The 20,053-nt window shown below is 33.1% G+C and overlaps 1 protein-coding gene across 2 annotated transcripts in view; it reads left to right on the forward strand.

Moving 5' to 3' along the window:
• The window catches only part of CDH18 (cadherin 18), a 157,393-nt gene that overhangs the window by 81,173 nt on the left and 56,167 nt on the right, over nucleotides 1-20,053 (forward strand). For both annotated transcript variants that reach the window (XM_018926918.3, XM_009095239.4), the window contains exon 4: nucleotides 16,250-16,417. In XM_018926918.3, the coding sequence (XP_018782463.1) occupies nucleotides 16,250-16,417 (168 nt within the window). The remainder of the gene's footprint in view (nucleotides 1-16,249; nucleotides 16,418-20,053) is intronic.

The raw sequence follows: 20,053 nt of genomic DNA on the forward strand, positions 1-20,053 counted from the left end.
TCTCAGTCTTTTAAGTGGGGAATGCACCTAATGGTCTGGAAAATTATTTCAGTGTTGCTCAAAAGCTGTATGTGACACTGTAGTGTATGGTGCAGTAAATTCTTGGCAGTTAACACAGCCATGAATGGGGTGAAATGTAGTTTTAGATCGTGCACTGTAAAAAAAGCATATAAAAGTAGCTTTTCTGCTCATTTTAAAAAGAGGGTAATACTATCTAATGATAGTATGCTTATATAGAGATTTTTTTAGCAAGGTGTTTATCTTAAACTTAATCATCTTTCTGAATCTCTTTTAAAATAAAAAATAAAAATTAAAAACTGAAAAAACAACCCCACACAATATATTTGTTGTCAGTGACTTGTATTTTAACCCATCTGTATCTCACTGAATTTCAGTTTCAAGGAAGATAGAACAAGATAAAATGAACTTGCACTATAACTAGACAGGTTAAGGCTAGTCATTAGGAAGAACTCTAATGGGATTTTTAAAGCACTGGAATGCATTGCCTGTTAAGAAATGCCAGTTTTCTTAAAAGATGTCTTTAAAACCTGTTAGATCAACATGTGCCAATAATGGTTCAAATGCAGTTGATCCTTCCTTAGGAGAGGAAGTCCTGTTTCTCCGTGATTCTTTTACTTTATACTTGGGCAGATACACTTACAAAAGTAAAATTTAATGCATTAAACTGATATCCTTGTAGAGTGCATTCATGTAGAAATTAACGATTAATTCATGGTGGTAAATATATTGGAGAAGGGATGTTAGAGACTATAATAATTTCATGGGTTCCAGAATGATTTTCACAGTAAAATGATTATTTCTCATCTCAGAGGAAAAGTGATTTTTTTTTGTTTGGGGTTGGTTTTCTAGGAAAATGTAACTGTTTCATTAAAAATGTGACATTCAAAGTTTTCTATATTTTTAAAGTCTATAACATATCAGAAAAAAATCAACCAAGAGCTGTTGAGGAGACTAATGAATATTCTCTCAAGATGCAAGAGTTAGCGTAGCCTGGAAAGAACAAACTTGCTCCTGAGATATCATTAATGAATGGGCTGAATGGATTTCTGGGAAAAGCAGTTAAAGAACAAAACACAGATATAGTAGGAGACAATAAACCCAGATCTCACCCAGTGAGATCCTCAGTGAGAGGAAGGAGTCTCCTGTTTCTAGCTGGTACTTTCAGAAGTACATATTCACCTGTATTAAACACCTACATGTACAAACTGCAGTTGCTCTGTGCATTGTAAGGAAATTCCTTACTTTCAGGATGCACCAAACCATGGAGCACCTAAAGACTCAATTTACAGTGGAAGATCTCTTTGCTCCCTGCATGTATGACACTGGCTGTGTAGGTGCTTATCATCTATTTGCTACCTCAGCAGTAAATCCTAACTGGAATATATTTCACTGGGATCATCAGCAAGTTAGATTTGCTGTGTATGGGAAAAATGCACAGAAGTCCTGAAGTCTGTCAGGAAAAAGTTTTGGATAGGTTAGGCAGAATGTACCTTGGAAAAAAACGCAGGATAGAAACATTGGTTAGATATTGGCTCTTTATTTTTGTCTAAGTTTTTAGTTTAGTTTTATGTCATTGTTTAGAGTGTAAGATTCTAATTTATGTGAATCTGAACATTAGAGGCTAGGTTGTCACATGATTAATGTATTCTTTTCAAAATCTTTGCTTCAAAGGGTTTGAAAAGTTCAAAAGTTCAAAAGGAGGGAGCAAAGAATTGAACATTTCGCAGGTACACAGACATATAAAGCATGAAAGGGGCATGAAATATCCTTCTTTTATTTTCTGTCCCTCTTCCTTTTTTATTTGAGTCCTTGTTGGATAAGTTATTGACAACTCTTGCATTTCTATGCTATAGTCAATGTTCTCTCAATAGTAAAAGCTTATTTTATTAAACTCATTTTATCGTCCATAAACAGAGAAGGGGGAACATCACAGTGCAAACTAACATAGCCACAGAATAAAATGAACAAGAAAAAATACCAGTCCTTTTAACCATACAGTAATACTCACAGCTGATGTTGTGGTGCAGTGTTTAAACAACCTTAATAAGTGTTCTTATGTGAAAAAATCTGTACTAAAATGTTTTGAATATTTCATAGGATTTCTTGAAAGGTGTTCCTGAACAAGCTCATTTAAGTGACACAAGAATTGTTCAGTGTGAAGTTGAAGGACACTGAAATTTGGAGGAAATTCATAGGCATTTTCATAAGCACTTTTAGAACATCAGGTATTATCATGTGGTTTGTATTACTCATTAAAATATCTGTATAGTATACTCATATATTTGTTTGTTTTCCATTTTGCACCACTAAAAAGAGACAATATTTCCTCCAGAGGAAATGTTGCCTTAATAATGAGGCACAAATACAAAAAAGCATTGTGTAGCTTTAAGACTTCATAATTGCAGGGCTGGCAGTTTAAAAAAAAAAAAACTTAAACACATTTTGAATTATGAGAAAAGGTTAAGTTCTTGATATATTTTCTCATTGTTTGCTCAATATGTCCCTTTGAATATAGTGTTTAGTAAATTCAGTAAACAGATACATAATTATCAAGATGTCCTTTGTGTCACTATCAAGTATGAATTTAATTCATAAATCCCTGGTGTGACAAGTAAGTCTTTTTATATGTCTGTATACTAACAATACTTTTATAAAAGAAATTTTAAAAAATTCCATTTTGACAGATTTATGAGAATTTATAGTGTTTATGCAGGACTGTCATACACAGACATATGCACAGACGTACCTTCAGTCCTTTGCTAGAAATAGCTTTCAAAAATATATCTTAAAAAACTTATGTGGAATTGCCTTGACTTCAAAAAATATTCCCTATGTGCTGGATTTGCAAAGCTCAAATAAATAGTGAGAACTTGTAAAAGGCACAGAGCTGCAACCTAAATATTTGTTATGCATCATGATATGTATTGCACATAAAAATTGGAAGTAGCTCTGGGTCAGAAGTGTGTCCCTAAGTAGTCAGTTCATTTACTGGTCTGGGAAGCACCGGGTTTGTTGTGGACATGCATTCATTTCCCTGGACATGGAAGTTCCTGGTTTTGATTGTCACCTGGCACTTATAGGGAAGATGAACTGACTGACCAAAAATAGACCAACATTGGACAGCTGGAACTTTGCACCTAAATGTTCTGCCATTTGGTCAAATAAATTTTCAGTAGTAAATAAGCAGTGGTATTAGCCAGGACATAATAAATGATCAAACCCCTCTTTCTCCCTCATCCAATTGCTGTCCCCTGCTTTACAAAGAAAGACTGTATCCTTTCTATTCTTCTGCAAATCAGGTTTATAGATGCAATAAACTAAGGGCAAAGAAAATTATTTGAAATTTCATTGTCCATGGTTAGGGCTGATTTTTCAGAGAAAAATGGGCACACTTAATTGCAGGCCATGTTTTTAAATGATCATTTTAAGGCATTTACAGTTGAAAATTGCACCTTTTATCTATATTATCTTGCTATTGTGTAAAGAAAATTATCTTGCTAGGACTTTAATTTTTTTCAGAATTAGAACAAAAATAGGAGATGTAATGCTCTAAGAAAACTTTTAGAAAACTCAAATATCTTGTCCTGAAAAAATATAATTTGTTACAAGCAGAGAAATATAGCAATGTCTTTTCCAAACTGTGCATATATTGGGCATTAAATTATTTTAAGATCCTGAAGATATGTGTGCCATTTTCCTTTAACGAATGAAATTTTTAAAAGAGGGTACTAAAATTCTGTTCTTCACTCTTTCTGTAAATTACTTATGTAACACATTTCATAAAAAAACCCTATGTGATATTGTATTACTGTTATGGATCACCATGAGAAAGCTTTCTGCATGTCAAAATATAATATTAAGGTTTAATTTTTTGTCTCCTGAAAATAAGAATGCAACTCTTTGTTATGTCTTTGGAAGTATTTAAAAGAACTTATTAGGACAGTATCTCCTCTGAGGTCAAGCTGTAGATTTTCTCATACACAGGTGAATGTTTGTCACTAAAAAAAATTTATAAGTGTTAGAGTTTGCAAACAAAATTAAGAAACTGTTGTTGACACAAGTGGGCAATGTCTACTCATGCTAAAACAGCTACCATGCACCATCATGCATGGACAATAAATATTAGAAGTTTTCTTACAGAAACAGGAGAACTACTTAAATACAGCAGAAAAATATCTACAATATTTGTGCAAACGTGAAATTCCTTAAAATACTCATGCTCCATTTTAATTTTCAATTTCCTGAGCTACCACAACTAATTTTTTGCAAATAACACTCCTAGATTCAGGAAATACATGGTTCTCTGTAGTTTTCTCTTGACTTAGATTTATTTATTTTTCAATATTTGATTGAATTTACAATAGCTGAGTTTTAAGAAGTCAGAATTTTATTTCACTCTCACGCTGTTTGTTTACTTAAATCTTTTCTCAAAATGTGCAGTTCTAAATTTCTCCATGAGAGCTTCATTGGTTGAAGTATACAACTCACAAAGCTTCTTTCTGTAATTATTGCATGCTGTATACTGGAGCATCACTGTGACCCTGTACCAGATAATGTGCTTCACTTGCATGCTGAACTTTCTCCAGTAACACAAGACAGTAAAAGACTCTGGAGAGTCTAAAATATAAGGTGGAAAGTAGAGGTAGAGAGATTTTAATTCAGTTGCCTGCTCCTAAGAGGAAGCAAATAGCCCAAATAGGTGTGCTGTCTGTGTACCCTGTTCTTGACCTCAAAACATTGATTCAAAAATGCATTTTGTTCTTTACCAGTGATTTTATTAATATTATGATATAAACAAAGCATAATTTTTTATCCAGAGTCTCAGGAGCTGTAACAGCAATCTTGCTCATATAAGACACTCTTCCCTGATATGAGCTTCCATCTCCAGTAACACCTGTAGAGGAAAAGCTCAACTAGATTACTGGATTGACAACTTAGTCCTAATCGTACTGAGAAGCTTTTTGCCTAAAAATAATAGATAAGATTCTTTACTGGTGTCAGTCAGCATCACTTCCTTACCTTGATATGAAGTATGGGGATTTCTCAAGACTGGCAATAGGAAGTCCTGCCCACCCTCATTGGGTATGTGCTTTAAGAAGATCTTAAGGAGGATGGACAAGAAAAGTATTTGACAGTTCCAAACATGCCAGGTGATAATAGGTGCAATATCTGCAGTTGAAAAACCCCTGCCCACTCTGTTTGGGACTCCCCATTCATCCTGGTACTATGGATTTTTACATTTTTTCCTAGTACATGAAATATTTCTTTTCAGTTACATATCAGATATGTAGATACATGTACATTTCTTATGCTGTTTTATATTACTTCAGGTCATTCTAGAGGTTTAGAAAATGGAACAACACCTTCAGAGAAATGCTTGTTATAGGAGATTCAGTTTAGGGAATAGATTTATACAGACATATATAAAGAAAGCACTGGATAAAAACTGTTTCTGTACTTCATTCAATTGAAGAATTCTGAAAAGAATTCAGAATGAAAACTTGTATAGTGCTCTGAATTGCTGTTTCATTTTGTCATTAGAATTAGAAACAGGGTATTTTTATATAGCTTGTGGAGTGATATTCAAGAACAATTAGGCCAGAAATAATAATTTTGCTTGACAATAAGTAGTTAAACAAAGTGAGTGATTGGATCTTAAATAAACAGCCTTCTTCATGAGCATTAAAAAATAATCTTACTCCTCATAAATGTTAGTAGAGTAGGGAATTGGTTTTTTTTGTTTTTTTTTTTTAATTTTTCATTTATATTTAAAACCTGCTGTAATAGATTAATTTAAGGTCAGCCATGTAAAGGAATATGGCTTTGCTTTTTGTAATTGAAAGTTTATTTCCTTTTTTTTTTTTTACAAGTTTTACAAGCACATTTGAATAAGTTTCAACGAGTCTTCTTGTCATTATTTAGAACATGCACTTAGAGCAATCATTGACCTTTTGTACTGTGAATTTTTAATATTAAATGGAAAAATTGAAAATAATTTTAGAAAATTTTATTTGTTTTGGAAACGACAGACAGAGGCTATTGAGGTCCACTTTTTAAAATCATTCCAGGTCCTCAGAAGGCAAGAAATTTCACAACATAAAACCCCAAGGAAGGAAAAAACCTCTCTGACACTGCTATTGATCTGTTTTCTTGCACTTTGTTTATTAAGCTTATTGATGACTGAGCAAGTAAGTTGAGTCTTAAGTTGATAGGTTTGGTTCTTTTCTCAAAGGGAAAATTAAACCTGAAGGTACAAAACAAAGACTGATGGATTTTTGAGTAATTTTAAATGAGAATGGTAAGTAGGAAGAAGAAAAGGAAAGATTGCTTTTTTCCCTTCCCTTTTTTTTTTACAGAACCCAGCATGGAAGTTCATAAGAGATGGTGTTTGAAATCATGGTACTTGTGATTAGATTCATGAAGTTGTATAATTTTTCTCAGTCTGGGTGCAAAAGTCATGCCTTTTCCAGGACAAATAACAAAATGTATGCAGAGTTATTCCTAAGTAATTCTTGTTCCGGTAAGAGATTCTCAGAGTCAGAGCTAATGTTTTCAAATTTGTGATTTTTCTGAATTCAGAATAATTTCAAATTAAGGCAATGCTTGTTTCAAGTCAAGAGGTGTTCAATGCTAATATGTACAGCAGAAGTTGAGCACTTTGTTGAATAATGAATTTACTCAAATTAAAAAGAGAAACAGCTGTATAAAATTGATTTGTGTCATATTTTATATTCTGTGTGAAATTATTGTGAAGTTTTTTAACTTATTGTAGTGTGAGAGTGCCTCTTTTCAACGAGTTACACCAGTAATTCAGTAATCCAGTAATCATTTTCTTGATAGCAGTGTACTGTAACAAATGAACAACAAAGACTGCTGTTTTCAGCCAATTGTAAGATTTATTGTACTTCCAGGTAGAGATTTATCTTTTCTCTGACTAGATCGATCTGTCTTCAGGTCAATAATTCCTGATTGAATCTCTACAAAAGTCAATAGCTACCTATTATGTCACCTAATACACAAAGATTTTGTGGATGTCAGGTCTATGGAAGAAAACAACATTTGTGAACGTTTCACATTTTTTATTATAAGATTCCTTTAAATTTTATTTATATATCATAATTATTTTTGTGTCTGTAAGAAAATTCTGAAAATCATGGTTCATCTAGGGCTTCCACAGACATATTTTCAGCATTCAAAAATATCTATGTATTACCTGCCATGGCTCCTTGGCCAGCCTTCTGCTTATCCAGAGCACAGTTCTTAGATTTTTCTCTTATGCAGAGTTTGAACTAATATTTTTTATTGTGTGAATAGATATGGATTTTTATACAAGTATGGAAGCTTCAAAGAATGTATAAATTTTTTGGTCATTAATTTTCCTTTATAAGAGAACCTTATGATAATATTTTTTCTAGATTTTTTCTTTCAAGGATCTCTAAGGAAACCAATTATATGTATTTTAAGGTAGCTGTTGTATCATATGTACATATTTAGACTCTGATGCACTAAATCTAGCACTAAAGCATGTTCCACAATTAAGAAGTTTTTTTAATAATGGAATCCTGTTGGTTATTGCATTTATTAAAGTTTTTCTTTAAAAAGGGATTAGCTTGCATGACCACTGCCATAGGACATTAGCTGCATGGTTTTCCTTGTAATCCAGGTACTTGGGATAGATGGAAAAATGATTCACATTCGTGTATTGACACCAGTCGGGATGTAATTCATTCGCACATGGCAGATAAGCATGCTGAAGTGCTCAGTAAGGTTGCACCCTGAGTTACTTATAAAAATTATATGTTATGCCATCCTGTTGTTAACAAGGTATGCAAAGGCCAGTGAAGCACTGCAGTTCAGAAGAATGCTCCATGAGTGTGCAAGAAGTGAGCATCACAGGGAGAAAAGAGCACAACCTACGTGTAAATGCTTGGTGTGTTGGCTGAGCAGGTTTTCTTACTAACAAATGATCTGAATTATATGTCTTGACCTTGGCAGTCAGTTGTAATTATATTATTCAACAGAAGAAATTTTGTCCTGATGTGGATTCTTTTCAAGACTGTATGTTGAATTCAGGTTTTTTTTATTAGCTGGACACCATTTTGAACCTATTAGAAAGGGAATATTTATGCCTATAGTCATTGTCTCTCTTCTTGACCTCTTATGAAGGTGATCTAATTTGAAAAGAAGCCAAAATATTATTTGAAATAATGGGTAATCATGTCAATTATCCCAAATTATTTAGATGTATTAATATGTACTTATTAAAGACAAAAAATTTAATTTTCTTTAAAGAAAATTTATTTACTAATAGTAGGTGGGAAATATGAAGTGAAGTCTGCGGCTCCATCTTTATTTTCTTTCATTTTTGAAGGAAGTAATAAGGAGCTTTGGATTATTACTGGAATATTAGCAGCTTTAACCTTCATCAACATCTTCCTTTCTCATTTTCATTCAAGCTACAGATTAAATATACGTTTGTGTAGGTCAGAAGATATGTGACATTACAAGAAGAAATGTTCAATATTAGCAGTCTAGCAGTCTATCCTATTTTAAGAGAGCAGGATTTCCGTGTTTGTGAATATAAGTCATTAGTTTTAAAGTTGTTTTAAGCTCTTTCTTGTCAAATGTGATTTCCTTTGAGAAGACTCTTGTACTTAATTCCAATCTGCTATGCTCAAAGGTTACTGAATGCATCCCCTTTTACCCTAATTGCTTCTTTCATCAGGTGTCATTAGGTTGTTCCTTCTCACAAGGAATTAAACACACCTGTAAGAAGTTTATAGCTGAAGAAATTGCACTTAATGAGTAATTTAATCTCTTCCAGCATTCTTTGCCCTTGGCTCCAGAGTGATATCATTTGCTTGGTTACTCTGCTTGCATATCTGACATGTAAACTGTTGTGGAGATTGCCTCAGTGTCTAAATGGCATTAAGATAAATGATATTTAAGTATATCTGTATCTAGGTAGGTTCCACAGCTATCTTGGCCTGACGTTTCATTGTGTTATCCAATCATCCATCACTTGTTACCAGCTTGAGCATACAATAATTCTGTTCCCCTTCCCTTGAGGTTCAGGTTCTTCTTTTCTTTTTAAGTACATTTTTAATTTAATTCTCAAAAGAAAACATTTTCAGAAGAGCAGTAGCATCATGCTTCTGCAGGCTTTATTTGAGTCACATGCCTACTACATTAACAGGCACACATCAGAGTTTGAGCATGGTATTGGTTAAGGTGGAGGATCTGACCATTTATCCCTTTTGGCTCCTAGCCACATGTTTCTTCAAAACTATAGAAATGCCAGTAATTTGGGTTCCAGTTCCAAAGAATTCATAAGGCTGTGCAAAATCACCAAGATGTCTTCTATAAAAATTGAATTATCTAATCATGCACAATTATGCAGATAAATAATATATAGCAGCAGGTACCAAGACACAAGAATGTTTTTATTCTAAGTCTGTCCTTAGGCTTTCTTCTGCTTCTCCATACCACATCTTCAACAATTTTTTGTGGAAAAAATGTTTATTCAAAAATGGAAAAGTAATTTTAAAAGAGGTAAAAACCACTCAAGTAGGAGATTTGTTTGAAAGAATGCTTAACTGTATTTTTATGTTTGAAAAATCATAGGAATTTATGTGTACTTTATACTCCAAAAGAAACTACTTGTACCTTTTCAGGACTTATCATATTGATAAATAGTTTCTGAGGAATTATATACTTTTTTTATGTCTTTTAAGAATCTGCACATGAAAAAAAAAAACCACCTGAACTTCCACTTTTCTTCACCCTGAATTGTTGACTCTTTTAGGAACAGAATTAGATTAATGGGGGAACTATAATTGTTTTCAGTTCCAGATCTATGTAGGGTATTAGATTCTCCAAAAGAAGGTAAACAAGTTTGCAGAATTTAAATATGTGCCAGTTTTCTACAAGGCCAAGCAAAACCAATTTGCAATATGAGGCTGGCAAATTTAGACAAAGAGTAAAAAAGAAAAAAGGAGAGGATATAAAGAATTTAGCCAATTAAAAAGATCGGAATAGCAATAATATCTTTCCATGTGTTTTTCTGGTAAATAGACCATGCTAAAGAAATCTGATTTGTTTGTTCTGTGAAATGCCAGGTTATATCAAAAAGATAATTGCCATGCCACCCCCAATTCTAGTTGGCAATGATAGACAGCAATTAGTAGTAGCAACAAGGCACATATTAAATGGCTATGAACTGGCTACCTGGGAGGTAGGAAAAAAGTTATCACCAAGACAGAATTGTCATGAAAGGAAGAGATTCCTCCAGGGCTTTACAGGGATCGGTGTAAAACCAATTCCATTCAGCTCCTTTCTGTGTGTATCAAAAATAAACAAAAGACAACCACTGGCAAAAATTTTGGATGACTATTTCTATAACAGATATCCCTTTGATTGCAGCACTTGCATATTGCACATTGGGGTTGATTGTCTTCTTTCTGGAGGTGTCTTGGCAGCAAAATTTTAATTAAATTAATGTGATTGTTCCATTATGAAAACTGAGAGGTGGTGTGATTACATTTGGTATCCATGCAATTGCCACATAAATTGGTGTATTTTTCACTCAGAGACAATTTCTTCAGATTCTTTAATTTAGGAGGTATCAGCAAAATATTTTTTTTTCACTTTTTACTTTCTGTCTGTTACTCGTAAAGATTTTAGAGGAGGTTATTTTTACTAAGAGTTATTTAAAAAGATTTTTTTTCTTCTGGGGGTATTCATTGTAGTACAGTCAATCTGGTCAATCCACCCCTTCTTTTAATACCAAATGAATGCTATTCTAGCCTATTTCTTTAAAATACTATTTTCCTTTTAAAATATTCTTATTCTTCAGTACTTTTTTTTTTTTTAGCATTTGTCCTTAAATGTTGGATTGATGTGTTTCATTTCAAAGTTAATTTTCTCTTAGGAAGGATATACTGTCTTTCAGTACTGTAGTCATGACCAGAGAAGAAAATTGATCACTAATTGTCATTTCCACGGCGCTGTGACTTTCATCCATGAAGTGTGTAGGTATGACTCTATAAAGGAACAAAGTGTGAGTTATATAAAGCAGATCTGAGTCAAAGGGCTAGATTAAAAAGCATCTTTTCTATAGAAGAATTCAGAATGTGGAGTTGGACCATAAGCTTTATATTGCAGATTTCTGTTTACAGTTGTGTTTTGAAGTAAATAACAAATTCAACTCAATGTCTATTGAGAGTTCTCAATTTTAATTTTATTTTGAAATTTTAAGGAAAAAAAAGTATTTTCTGACTTTTTCAATATCTGTCTTAAAATGGAAAAATTGTGTTTCTCTTTTAAGGTAGAATAAGATTAGAATTTGAAATGTGTTTTAATACATACAAGATGTTCAGAATATTAAGTTACAATAAAATAGGGTAAATTCATACCCTAGAAAAAGCAATGATAAAAATAGTGCTTTTATTCCAAAAGAAAGAATAATATTAATGAAATTACCATCTGCAATACTTCAAATCTCTCAGAAAATTGTAAACTCCCACATTTACTTGGCTATTAAATAGATATTTAGAATTGCATTTGAATCATAATTGTATTTGATCATGGCAAGACAGATATATAAGAAAATAGAAAATGTAGGATCAAATGTGACCTACTGGCTCTTCATCAAATATCTAGTGACCACACTCAGCTTTCAACAACAGAATAAAAATTTTCCAATCAAAAAAAAATACTTACTTCCCCATGACAAAAGAGTTTGCCATTAAAGTGGAGTGATGTGACTGTTTTCTTTTTGTTTTCCCCACTAGATAGAAAACCTCTGAAGTCAAAATATTAAAATAGACCATGTTTTATCTGGGACAATTCAGACATCATGCAGGAGTAGGCTGTAAAATAATGATGACTAAAAAATTCTGAGGTGGTTACTGAATGTAAATGAGTTCTTATTTTATATAAGTAATAAGATAAATTCTTTTTTTTTTTTTTTGTGTACCAGACTAATAGGTAAGTACATAATAAAATACTTTAGTAAATGCATAGCTATGCACCTGGCTGTGGCAGATATTTTCTTATTATTTGTCTGCACTTGAATTAGAAAAATCTTGATTTTTGCAGTCTCAGTTACAGTGGATCCTTCTGTTGTAGCTTTTCTTTTATGTAAGTTAAATGGTTCTTCACAGAATGCCAAAAAAGACAACATAACACATTGTCAGATGCTGCAGAGCATGTAAGTATCTTTAAGAAAATTTGGTATAAAAGAAAAGGTATTGTCTGCAATTCAGTAATAGGAATGAATTCAGAGAGCCTAAGAGGGAAGTAAAACTTCCCAAAAATGAAGTTATTTTCAGGGCTTTCTCAAATCCAGTGGTGTTGGGGAAAAGGAAAGAAAAGGAGCTATCCCCAGTAGTAGGTATATCAATATTTCATCTCAGAGTTCTTTTTTCTCAGTTTTACCTGATACTTTGAGAATAAATACAGGACCATAATGAAGAAATTTCTTTACTGCAAAAGATTATGAAGAACTGTCAGTACTGAGAAGGAAGCTAATGTGGGTATGGGCAAGAGCAAGAAAGTATAACCAAATTTAATAGCATTAGATAGTAAAAGTACTTATAAGACATATTGTTTCATTTTAGTTAGTCCTGTGAGTAACAGGGGGTAGGACTTGATCCTTATTGGTCCTACTCACATTAAGAGGTTCTATGGTTCTACAGTAATTCTAGTCTCATTCATTTGGAAATGTCACTGGGGAAAAATGCCATGGGTTTATTAGTCAATTAAAGATCAATCATAAATGTAAAGTGTTCCATATAAAAAATAAAAATGTTGCAATGAAAAAAGACAGTATTAAAAACTTAATTGGAAAGTAAGTAGGGCTCTCATCATACATGGTCAATAAAGATAAATTCAAATTGGAAAATGAGCTTTCTCAAAACTACCACTGAAATTGCCACTCACAAACAAAAGAAATAATAAAATTTAAAAGTCCTATCAGAACTCGTGTGCTTTAGAGCTGAACAAACTTAAAAAAGAAGTTAGAAGAAAATATGTTTTCTTGGGAGAGCCTTCCATGTGCAGAAAAAAAACCCATCTCTCATAACTTTAAGATGGAAATAGGTGTGAGTATTTGTGAGGGCAGAAGTCCAAACCTGTGTGTTCTTCTCAGCTCCATTCCAATAGATTTACCCTTCCATATGTTGTATTTGATTTTTGACATAGCAGTCAAACTTCTGTAGAAATTCTTTACTTAAGACCAGAAATAATATGGATGTACCTGTAATGATGCCTACATCTTGGGTTTTTTTTAATTTTCTTGTCGTCCTTTCCTGTCATGGATGGATAAATACTGAAGGCATAGCTGAGAAGTACTTGGTTAACAGGGTCACAGTGCTGCCTAAAATGTATGAGGCAAAATTAGGGCTGTGTTCAAATTTAAAAAACCTGTGACAGCTTTCTTTTTCAGGTTTTTTTTTTTTATGGTAAATGTTTTAGTCAGGAAAATGTCTTCCTTAAGATTAACTTCCTGTCTTCTTGTGGGATGTACACCAACCCCTGCCAAGCACACAGAAGATACTCAGGAGCAATTCCTGCTTTAAAAGAAACTGCCAGATCATTTAATTTTATCTTAGGGAAAAAGGCAACTAAGTTCTCCCAACACATTGTGGGATCAATAGTGAAACTTGAGATGATGCATGACTTTAGGGTTGTGCTGCCAGGAGTTGGTGGAGCTGCGAGGGACAAGGACAGAGCATTAGAGTCCTCACAGTAGTTAGTACCTCATAGTGATGATCTGATTTCAGGATGTATAAATGGATCTGAGACCCAGGAAGAAGAGGGAGCTAAATCTTCTCTCACGCCCTGCCTTCAGCCCATCAAAACTTTAAAATTAATTTTCTTTTTCTAGACTTTGCATACAAGGTTTTGAAACTAAGAGCCTGCCCAATTTCATCGTCTCAGTTTTCAGAGAAGAGGAACCTGCTGCAAGTGAGAGAGATGAAATGATTAGTCATGATTAGTCATCCACAAATCCTTATTAGCTATCTACAAGCCTTGATTAAGTGTCATACTCCTTGAAGAAAACAAAGAAAAGTAATCACAAATCAGGGGAATTTCTGTTTGTTTAAATTAATTTTAAAATGCAAGTGGCTAATACTAGGGAGAATAGTGTAGAAAGGATGTTCTGCTATGCTACATTTGGTCCATTACAAGTTGAAATGAAAGGTTCTTTTAAAAAATCCTATATTTCTTATATGCATTTGCATATATACATAAGCAGGATACATTTAGTTTCAATGTAAAAAAATAAAGCAATTCATTTGAAAAGTCAAAGCAGGACATTCTCCATTCTAGGACATTCCCATATTCCTATTTATCAGTAAAATATATTTTCAGAAAAGTAGTACCAGATTTCTTTAGGCATATTTATTTTTATAAAAATGCATATTTAAACTATAGCAGTTCCTTTTATCTAAATGACTCTTTAAATTTCCTTTTCTAAATTTATAGTGTGTATAAGTTGTGGTTATTTTCAATATATCATCTTGCGATTTCTGAAAAAAATGTCTGTTTCAAATGGTATCATTTTGATGAAAAAAGCACTGATGAACTAAACCAGACTTGTATACTATTTTTAGCCAGTTTGTCTCCATCTACACTTCTGATGGAAAGTAACTTACAGTACAAAACTGTTTTAAAATAATTCTAAAACTTTGTGGATGCTGAAAACAATTATTTGTGCACAGATCTTTTTTTTGTGTGATTTGCTTTCAGAAATGAATGGAAGCAATGGTATAAGCTACATGAAACTTTCCATTTTGTGTGTAGTAGTGGTTAAAGGTTTTACTGAAGAAATGCAAAGAAAGTAATTTTAAAATACAAGAAAGATAATGCTCTGGGAAATACTTTTTTACATGATCTGAATCTGTGGGAATCAAGAAAGCTTGAGAATTGTGCTGTACATGAAGTTCTCCTGAAGAGTAAGGCTCTATTTCTTAAGATTCTTTGCATTAGTAATTATTACATGATTAAAATTTACCCAGAAGCAATATCTTATGGTTTTATGCTATTTACTTATTGGTAGCAAGAGCTCACTTTCAGAGTCCAATCAAAGTTATGCTAAAATTTTAGCTCTTTAAAAATGTAATGCTAATGAATTGGGCATTTTACATATTTCTTTATTTATTTCTATGTAACTCCACTCCAGTCTATTATTATCTTATATGTACTGGTGTGTTCAGAACTGCACCTGGCACTCCAGATTGATGAGCACAGGGGAAGGATTCTCTCCCTCAACTGGCTGGCAATGCATTTCTTGATGCAGCCTGGGAAGATGCTGGCCTTTTTTGCTGCAAGGACACAACGCTGGCTCATGCTCAACCTGAGGACCACACCAGATTCTTTTCTGAAAAGCTCCTTCCCAGCTGCTTGGTCCACAGAATGTAATAGCTCCCTACCACTGCACTTGACATTTCTCTTTACTGAATTCCATGATTTTCTGTCAGTCTGTGATCAAAGAAATTTGCCAGGTTTAATTTACAGCTATCATCATAGGTGGAAAATGTCTCCTAATTGAAGCTATGCCTATCATGTTGTCTCTCCCTATTTTTATTTTAATCTTTGCTTCTACATGTATAGGAACTAAATGTGAAACACAATTCTCATGATAATGGATAAAAAAGTAATAAAATTTTGGGATAATTCAATTTTGGTTTTCTCCCTCTAAGATAGTAACAACAAGAAAAATATTATCTTTGACTTTGCAATTATTAATTAAGTCAAACATAAACAAAAATCTATATGAATGACATGTATCAAAACCAAAAATACTTTTTTAGAGATTTGTTAAATAGGAAAATCTAGCTTTTGGGTAGTTTTAAGAGATATGTGTTATATTAATTAAGAAATTACCTTTTGTTAAAAAACACTTTGTGTCTTATTCCTTGGGGTAAGGGTTCCAATTCATTGGTTTGTCTATTAAGTTGCTATTTGAAGGGTTATATGAGAAAACACTGGTATTTTGTCAATGTAACTTTGGGTCACGAATGTTATAAGTTGTATTAATTATTGAATAATATAAAAATGTATTTAATAAATATTGTTTCAATTTCTTCATATTATCCAGTACGTTTATTGTCTAGCTGCATCTGGAGTTGTGTTTTATGTATGTATTTATATATATATGACATTGCTTGAACAGAACAAGCTAAGACTGATCCTTTGTTTGTTTGTTTTCTTTCCCTCACAGGAGTCATCAGGACTGCCTTGCACAATATGGACAGGGAAGCCAGAGAGCATTATTCCGTTGTCATTCAAGCCAAAGATATGGCTGGGCAGGTCGGAGGGCTGTCAGGGTCCACAACTGTAAATATCACACTCACAGATGTCAACGACAATCCACCCAGGTTTCCTCAGAGTATGTACAATTTCAACCTATAACTGATTTGAAAATCACATTGATTTTCAGTGAAGTAAGGCGCTATTAGCGAAATCCAGTTGGTAGTGAAATTCATAGGAAAAAAACATCTTGGAAAGCTTTTGGATTCACCAATATTTTTTTAATTTTCCAGCATTTCCAGATAAACCCATAGCTAATATACTGAAACTAGTAAAGATTCCTTTCACTGAATAGTTTTGATATATTGAATAATATTGAATAATAACCATTGAATAATATTGATATGGCTTACAAAGGTATGCTGTTCTCATATGTGGGTTATTCTCCAGCCCTTGTTAAAGGCATATTTCAATAATTGTGTGATTTTGATCCCATGAGGGAATTATGATGTTCCTATGGTAGATAACAGGAAAAGGCAATTCATTAAAATACTTAACCCAACATGCCTTTGGCTGCTTCCATATGTATCGATCAAATTTTTTTTCTTCTGCTTTCTCTATACCAAACTTTTAAGATAAATTATTACATTTCAGATGGTCAAAATCTAAGATGTTTCTCATTATTGTTGAGCAATAGTGGAACCTGACTTTGTCATAGTTAAATGAATTGCTGATATTGATTTCAAACAATATTATCACATGAATATATGAAGAGTAAATACCAGAACAGAATATCTTAATGTGACCACTAAAAGGAAGTTAATTTCTGTCCAGCTCATTGGGTACCCATTGATCTGACACAGTACCTGGAATCTTGTGGGGATTCTGAATTCAGTCGATAATTTATTTAAAAATCTTCTGGAACATAAATGCATTTTCTCTACACATTGGCTCAAGGCCAACAAGAATGTTGTAATCTGGTCTCCGACATTGCATGAGCTATTGTACAACATAATGGGCTGGTAGGTCAAGGTACATCCACCAGGAAATGCCTTAAGCTGTTTGAATTAAAAGATTTATAAACAATAGCAGAGATCACAAGGCTCCAAGGAAAAACAGAGCTCCCTGGTAATACACATTGTATAAAATCTGGCAAAACAGTAAGTAAGCTTATTAGGAGTGTTGCAGAAATGAGTATCTTCTCTGTGCCTCACAAAGGCTTGAAAACAGAAAGCTTTTGAAATATACCCTGAAGTAAAATATTTTTGATTTTATGTTCCACAAATTCTTCATTGCATCCATCATTCTATTTAATACTTCCTAACTATTGGAAAGGCAAAAGGTAAGACTTATCTCTGAACAAGAGCTAAATTAAAAAGAAAGAATGTCCTAAGTTTTCTGCAATCTCAGTGGATGCAGGAATGGATCCCTGTCTATCAGGTTTCAAGAACTGGCCTCTTTTATTTTGAATGGAAGGGCTTAGATGTCAAACTGATTGTCAGGGAGAAATGTACATTGCCATATCTATTTACCTGTATTAATATTATTTTCAGAAATAAAAGAAATATAAAATGTTCATGTTACAATATATGCGTTCTAAAGGATTCTAATATGACAAAACATTTCACATTTAATGAAAAGTTATTAAGGCAGAATAAAATTGTATTTTAATATTTACTCTTTTTTAACATAAAATGTTATTTCTAAAACAAGTCTTGTAGAATACAAACATTGCTTTCTTTCCTTACAGAAGATTCCTATACACAGTTATGAGTGACGTTATTTCTTTACTCCTTTTCAAGAACACCCTTTGCAAATAAGCAGTAGCTACATGTTAATAATAAGGAATGAAAATGCAGTTGATCTTGAAAAGGCCATTTTACCATCATGAGCTATACACGAGTCTTACCCTAAAAGAAATAACTTCTTTGTTTATTTTTCCTCTTTTTCCTTTGTGTGCCATGAATTTCAGTTAAATTTCTCTTCAATTTCCTTATTAGACGGAATGCTAAATGAGACTTACTGAGGCTTGTCACACTCAGAATTGAATTCAAGGGAAGTGCTAACCAAAACTGCCTATATCGAGTGTATAACCCTTGGGACAGGCTGAGCCTCAGCTAAACCACAGACTTTCTTTTGGTTAGTTTCCTTTTCTCCATTACATGCTTGTGAGTTTTGAATCTACTTCTAACTGTATGAGTACCTTACTTGAGAACTTGCTGGGAAGTACATCTGATTGATGCTGTTATTATTTGCTTTATTTCTAAATACACTTTGCTGTATATATTTAAAAGATATACCTTTCTGGCTTTAGTAAATCAGTGTTCATTAGACATGCAAAATGCAGTAAGATATGCAGGAATTTTGCCCTTAAAGAAACACCTTAAATCTCTACTTATATATCTTCTTGAAAGGGTTTATTGTGGGTTTTTTCTGTATTAATTCTAAAAGACCTGACTTTCTTTCAAAGAAAGTCCTAACAAAAGAGCAACAGTTTTTCAGTTTATGAGGAAAATCTTGGAGGAATAATATGAAACAGGACTGGATAATTTTATCAGTCTGATTTCTGGTATAGGAAACAACTGAAAATTTCTGATTGCAAAACAGTAGTATGTCTCAAAAGTAGGAAGGGGGTTGTGAATTCAGCAGGAGAATAGCCTGAAACTTCACACTTTTTTTGCTTATCAATTGTATCCTGTGCCTCTTGTATTATACTGACTTATTTTTCCTACATCATCATAAATTTCTTTTCTTTTGAGAGACAAATAAAAAATGAACTATCTATTAAATGTAAGTTGATAGACAATGCTCTGCATGGGAAGATTTTTGCATCTCTCAGTTCTTGTTAGTTTCACCACTGATGGATCCATGTGGTTGATGAGAGAGGGCCCTAATTTCATAGTCATAAATTTATTTCATAATTTGATAGAAGATATTCTGTCTTCTAATGACACTGTTATAAGCCTTGAGCTACATTAAAATATTCTGTATACTTTTCTTTCATTAATTCTCTCTGGTGTTGCTTAAGATGAATAAATGCTTTGTGTTTTGTTCAGTATGAAGAGATTCCGATAGCATCAAGACCATCACACTAGGCAGAGGCTTCTATAGTCATGTTTTGTACATCAAGTGCTAATGACTACATTCTGTCCAATGTGCAGAAGGTCTATTGTTGCTGGACCTAGAAACAATAGACCTAATTTATAGATTTTAGGTTTTGATACTAATAGCTCAATTCCTTAGGGTAAAACAGAATTTAAATACAACTCATGACTTAAAACAATTTTTGTAAAGCTTGATTTTTGAGGCTTGATAGTTTCATGGCAATAGTAAACATAACGTGAAATCATGGATATGCATGATTAGTTTGGCCTCTCTTTTTCAATATCATTGTATGAAACGTGCACAACCATGTTTAAATAGGAATGTGAAATGAAGATGCTCCTATTAGCTCTGTAAAAGTAAATTCACATCCTAGGAGACAATAACTCTGTTCAGTCCTAGTAAGGTATCCACTATCTGGCCTTGTTAATAAAACTCATTAGCTAATTAAGTGTTAAAGTATCTGATACTAATTTTCTTTTGAAATTCATACTCCAGTGTGGTCCTTTCTGAATCCCTAGTTCCACATTGTACATCCAGTTCTCATGATTTCCTGTCACAAAAACTGTTGTGATCGCCAGTCATAAAAAGTCAGCACCCTCTCACTTCCCACTGCCTTGTGGTGCAGCCTGTCCTGTCCTACCTGGTGACTAGTACAGGGCTGTCTGCCTTC

Source organism: Serinus canaria, chromosome 2 (assembly GCF_022539315.1).
Source record: "Serinus canaria isolate serCan28SL12 chromosome 2, serCan2020, whole genome shotgun sequence".
NCBI classification, from domain to species: Eukaryota; Metazoa; Chordata; class Aves; order Passeriformes; family Fringillidae; genus Serinus; species Serinus canaria.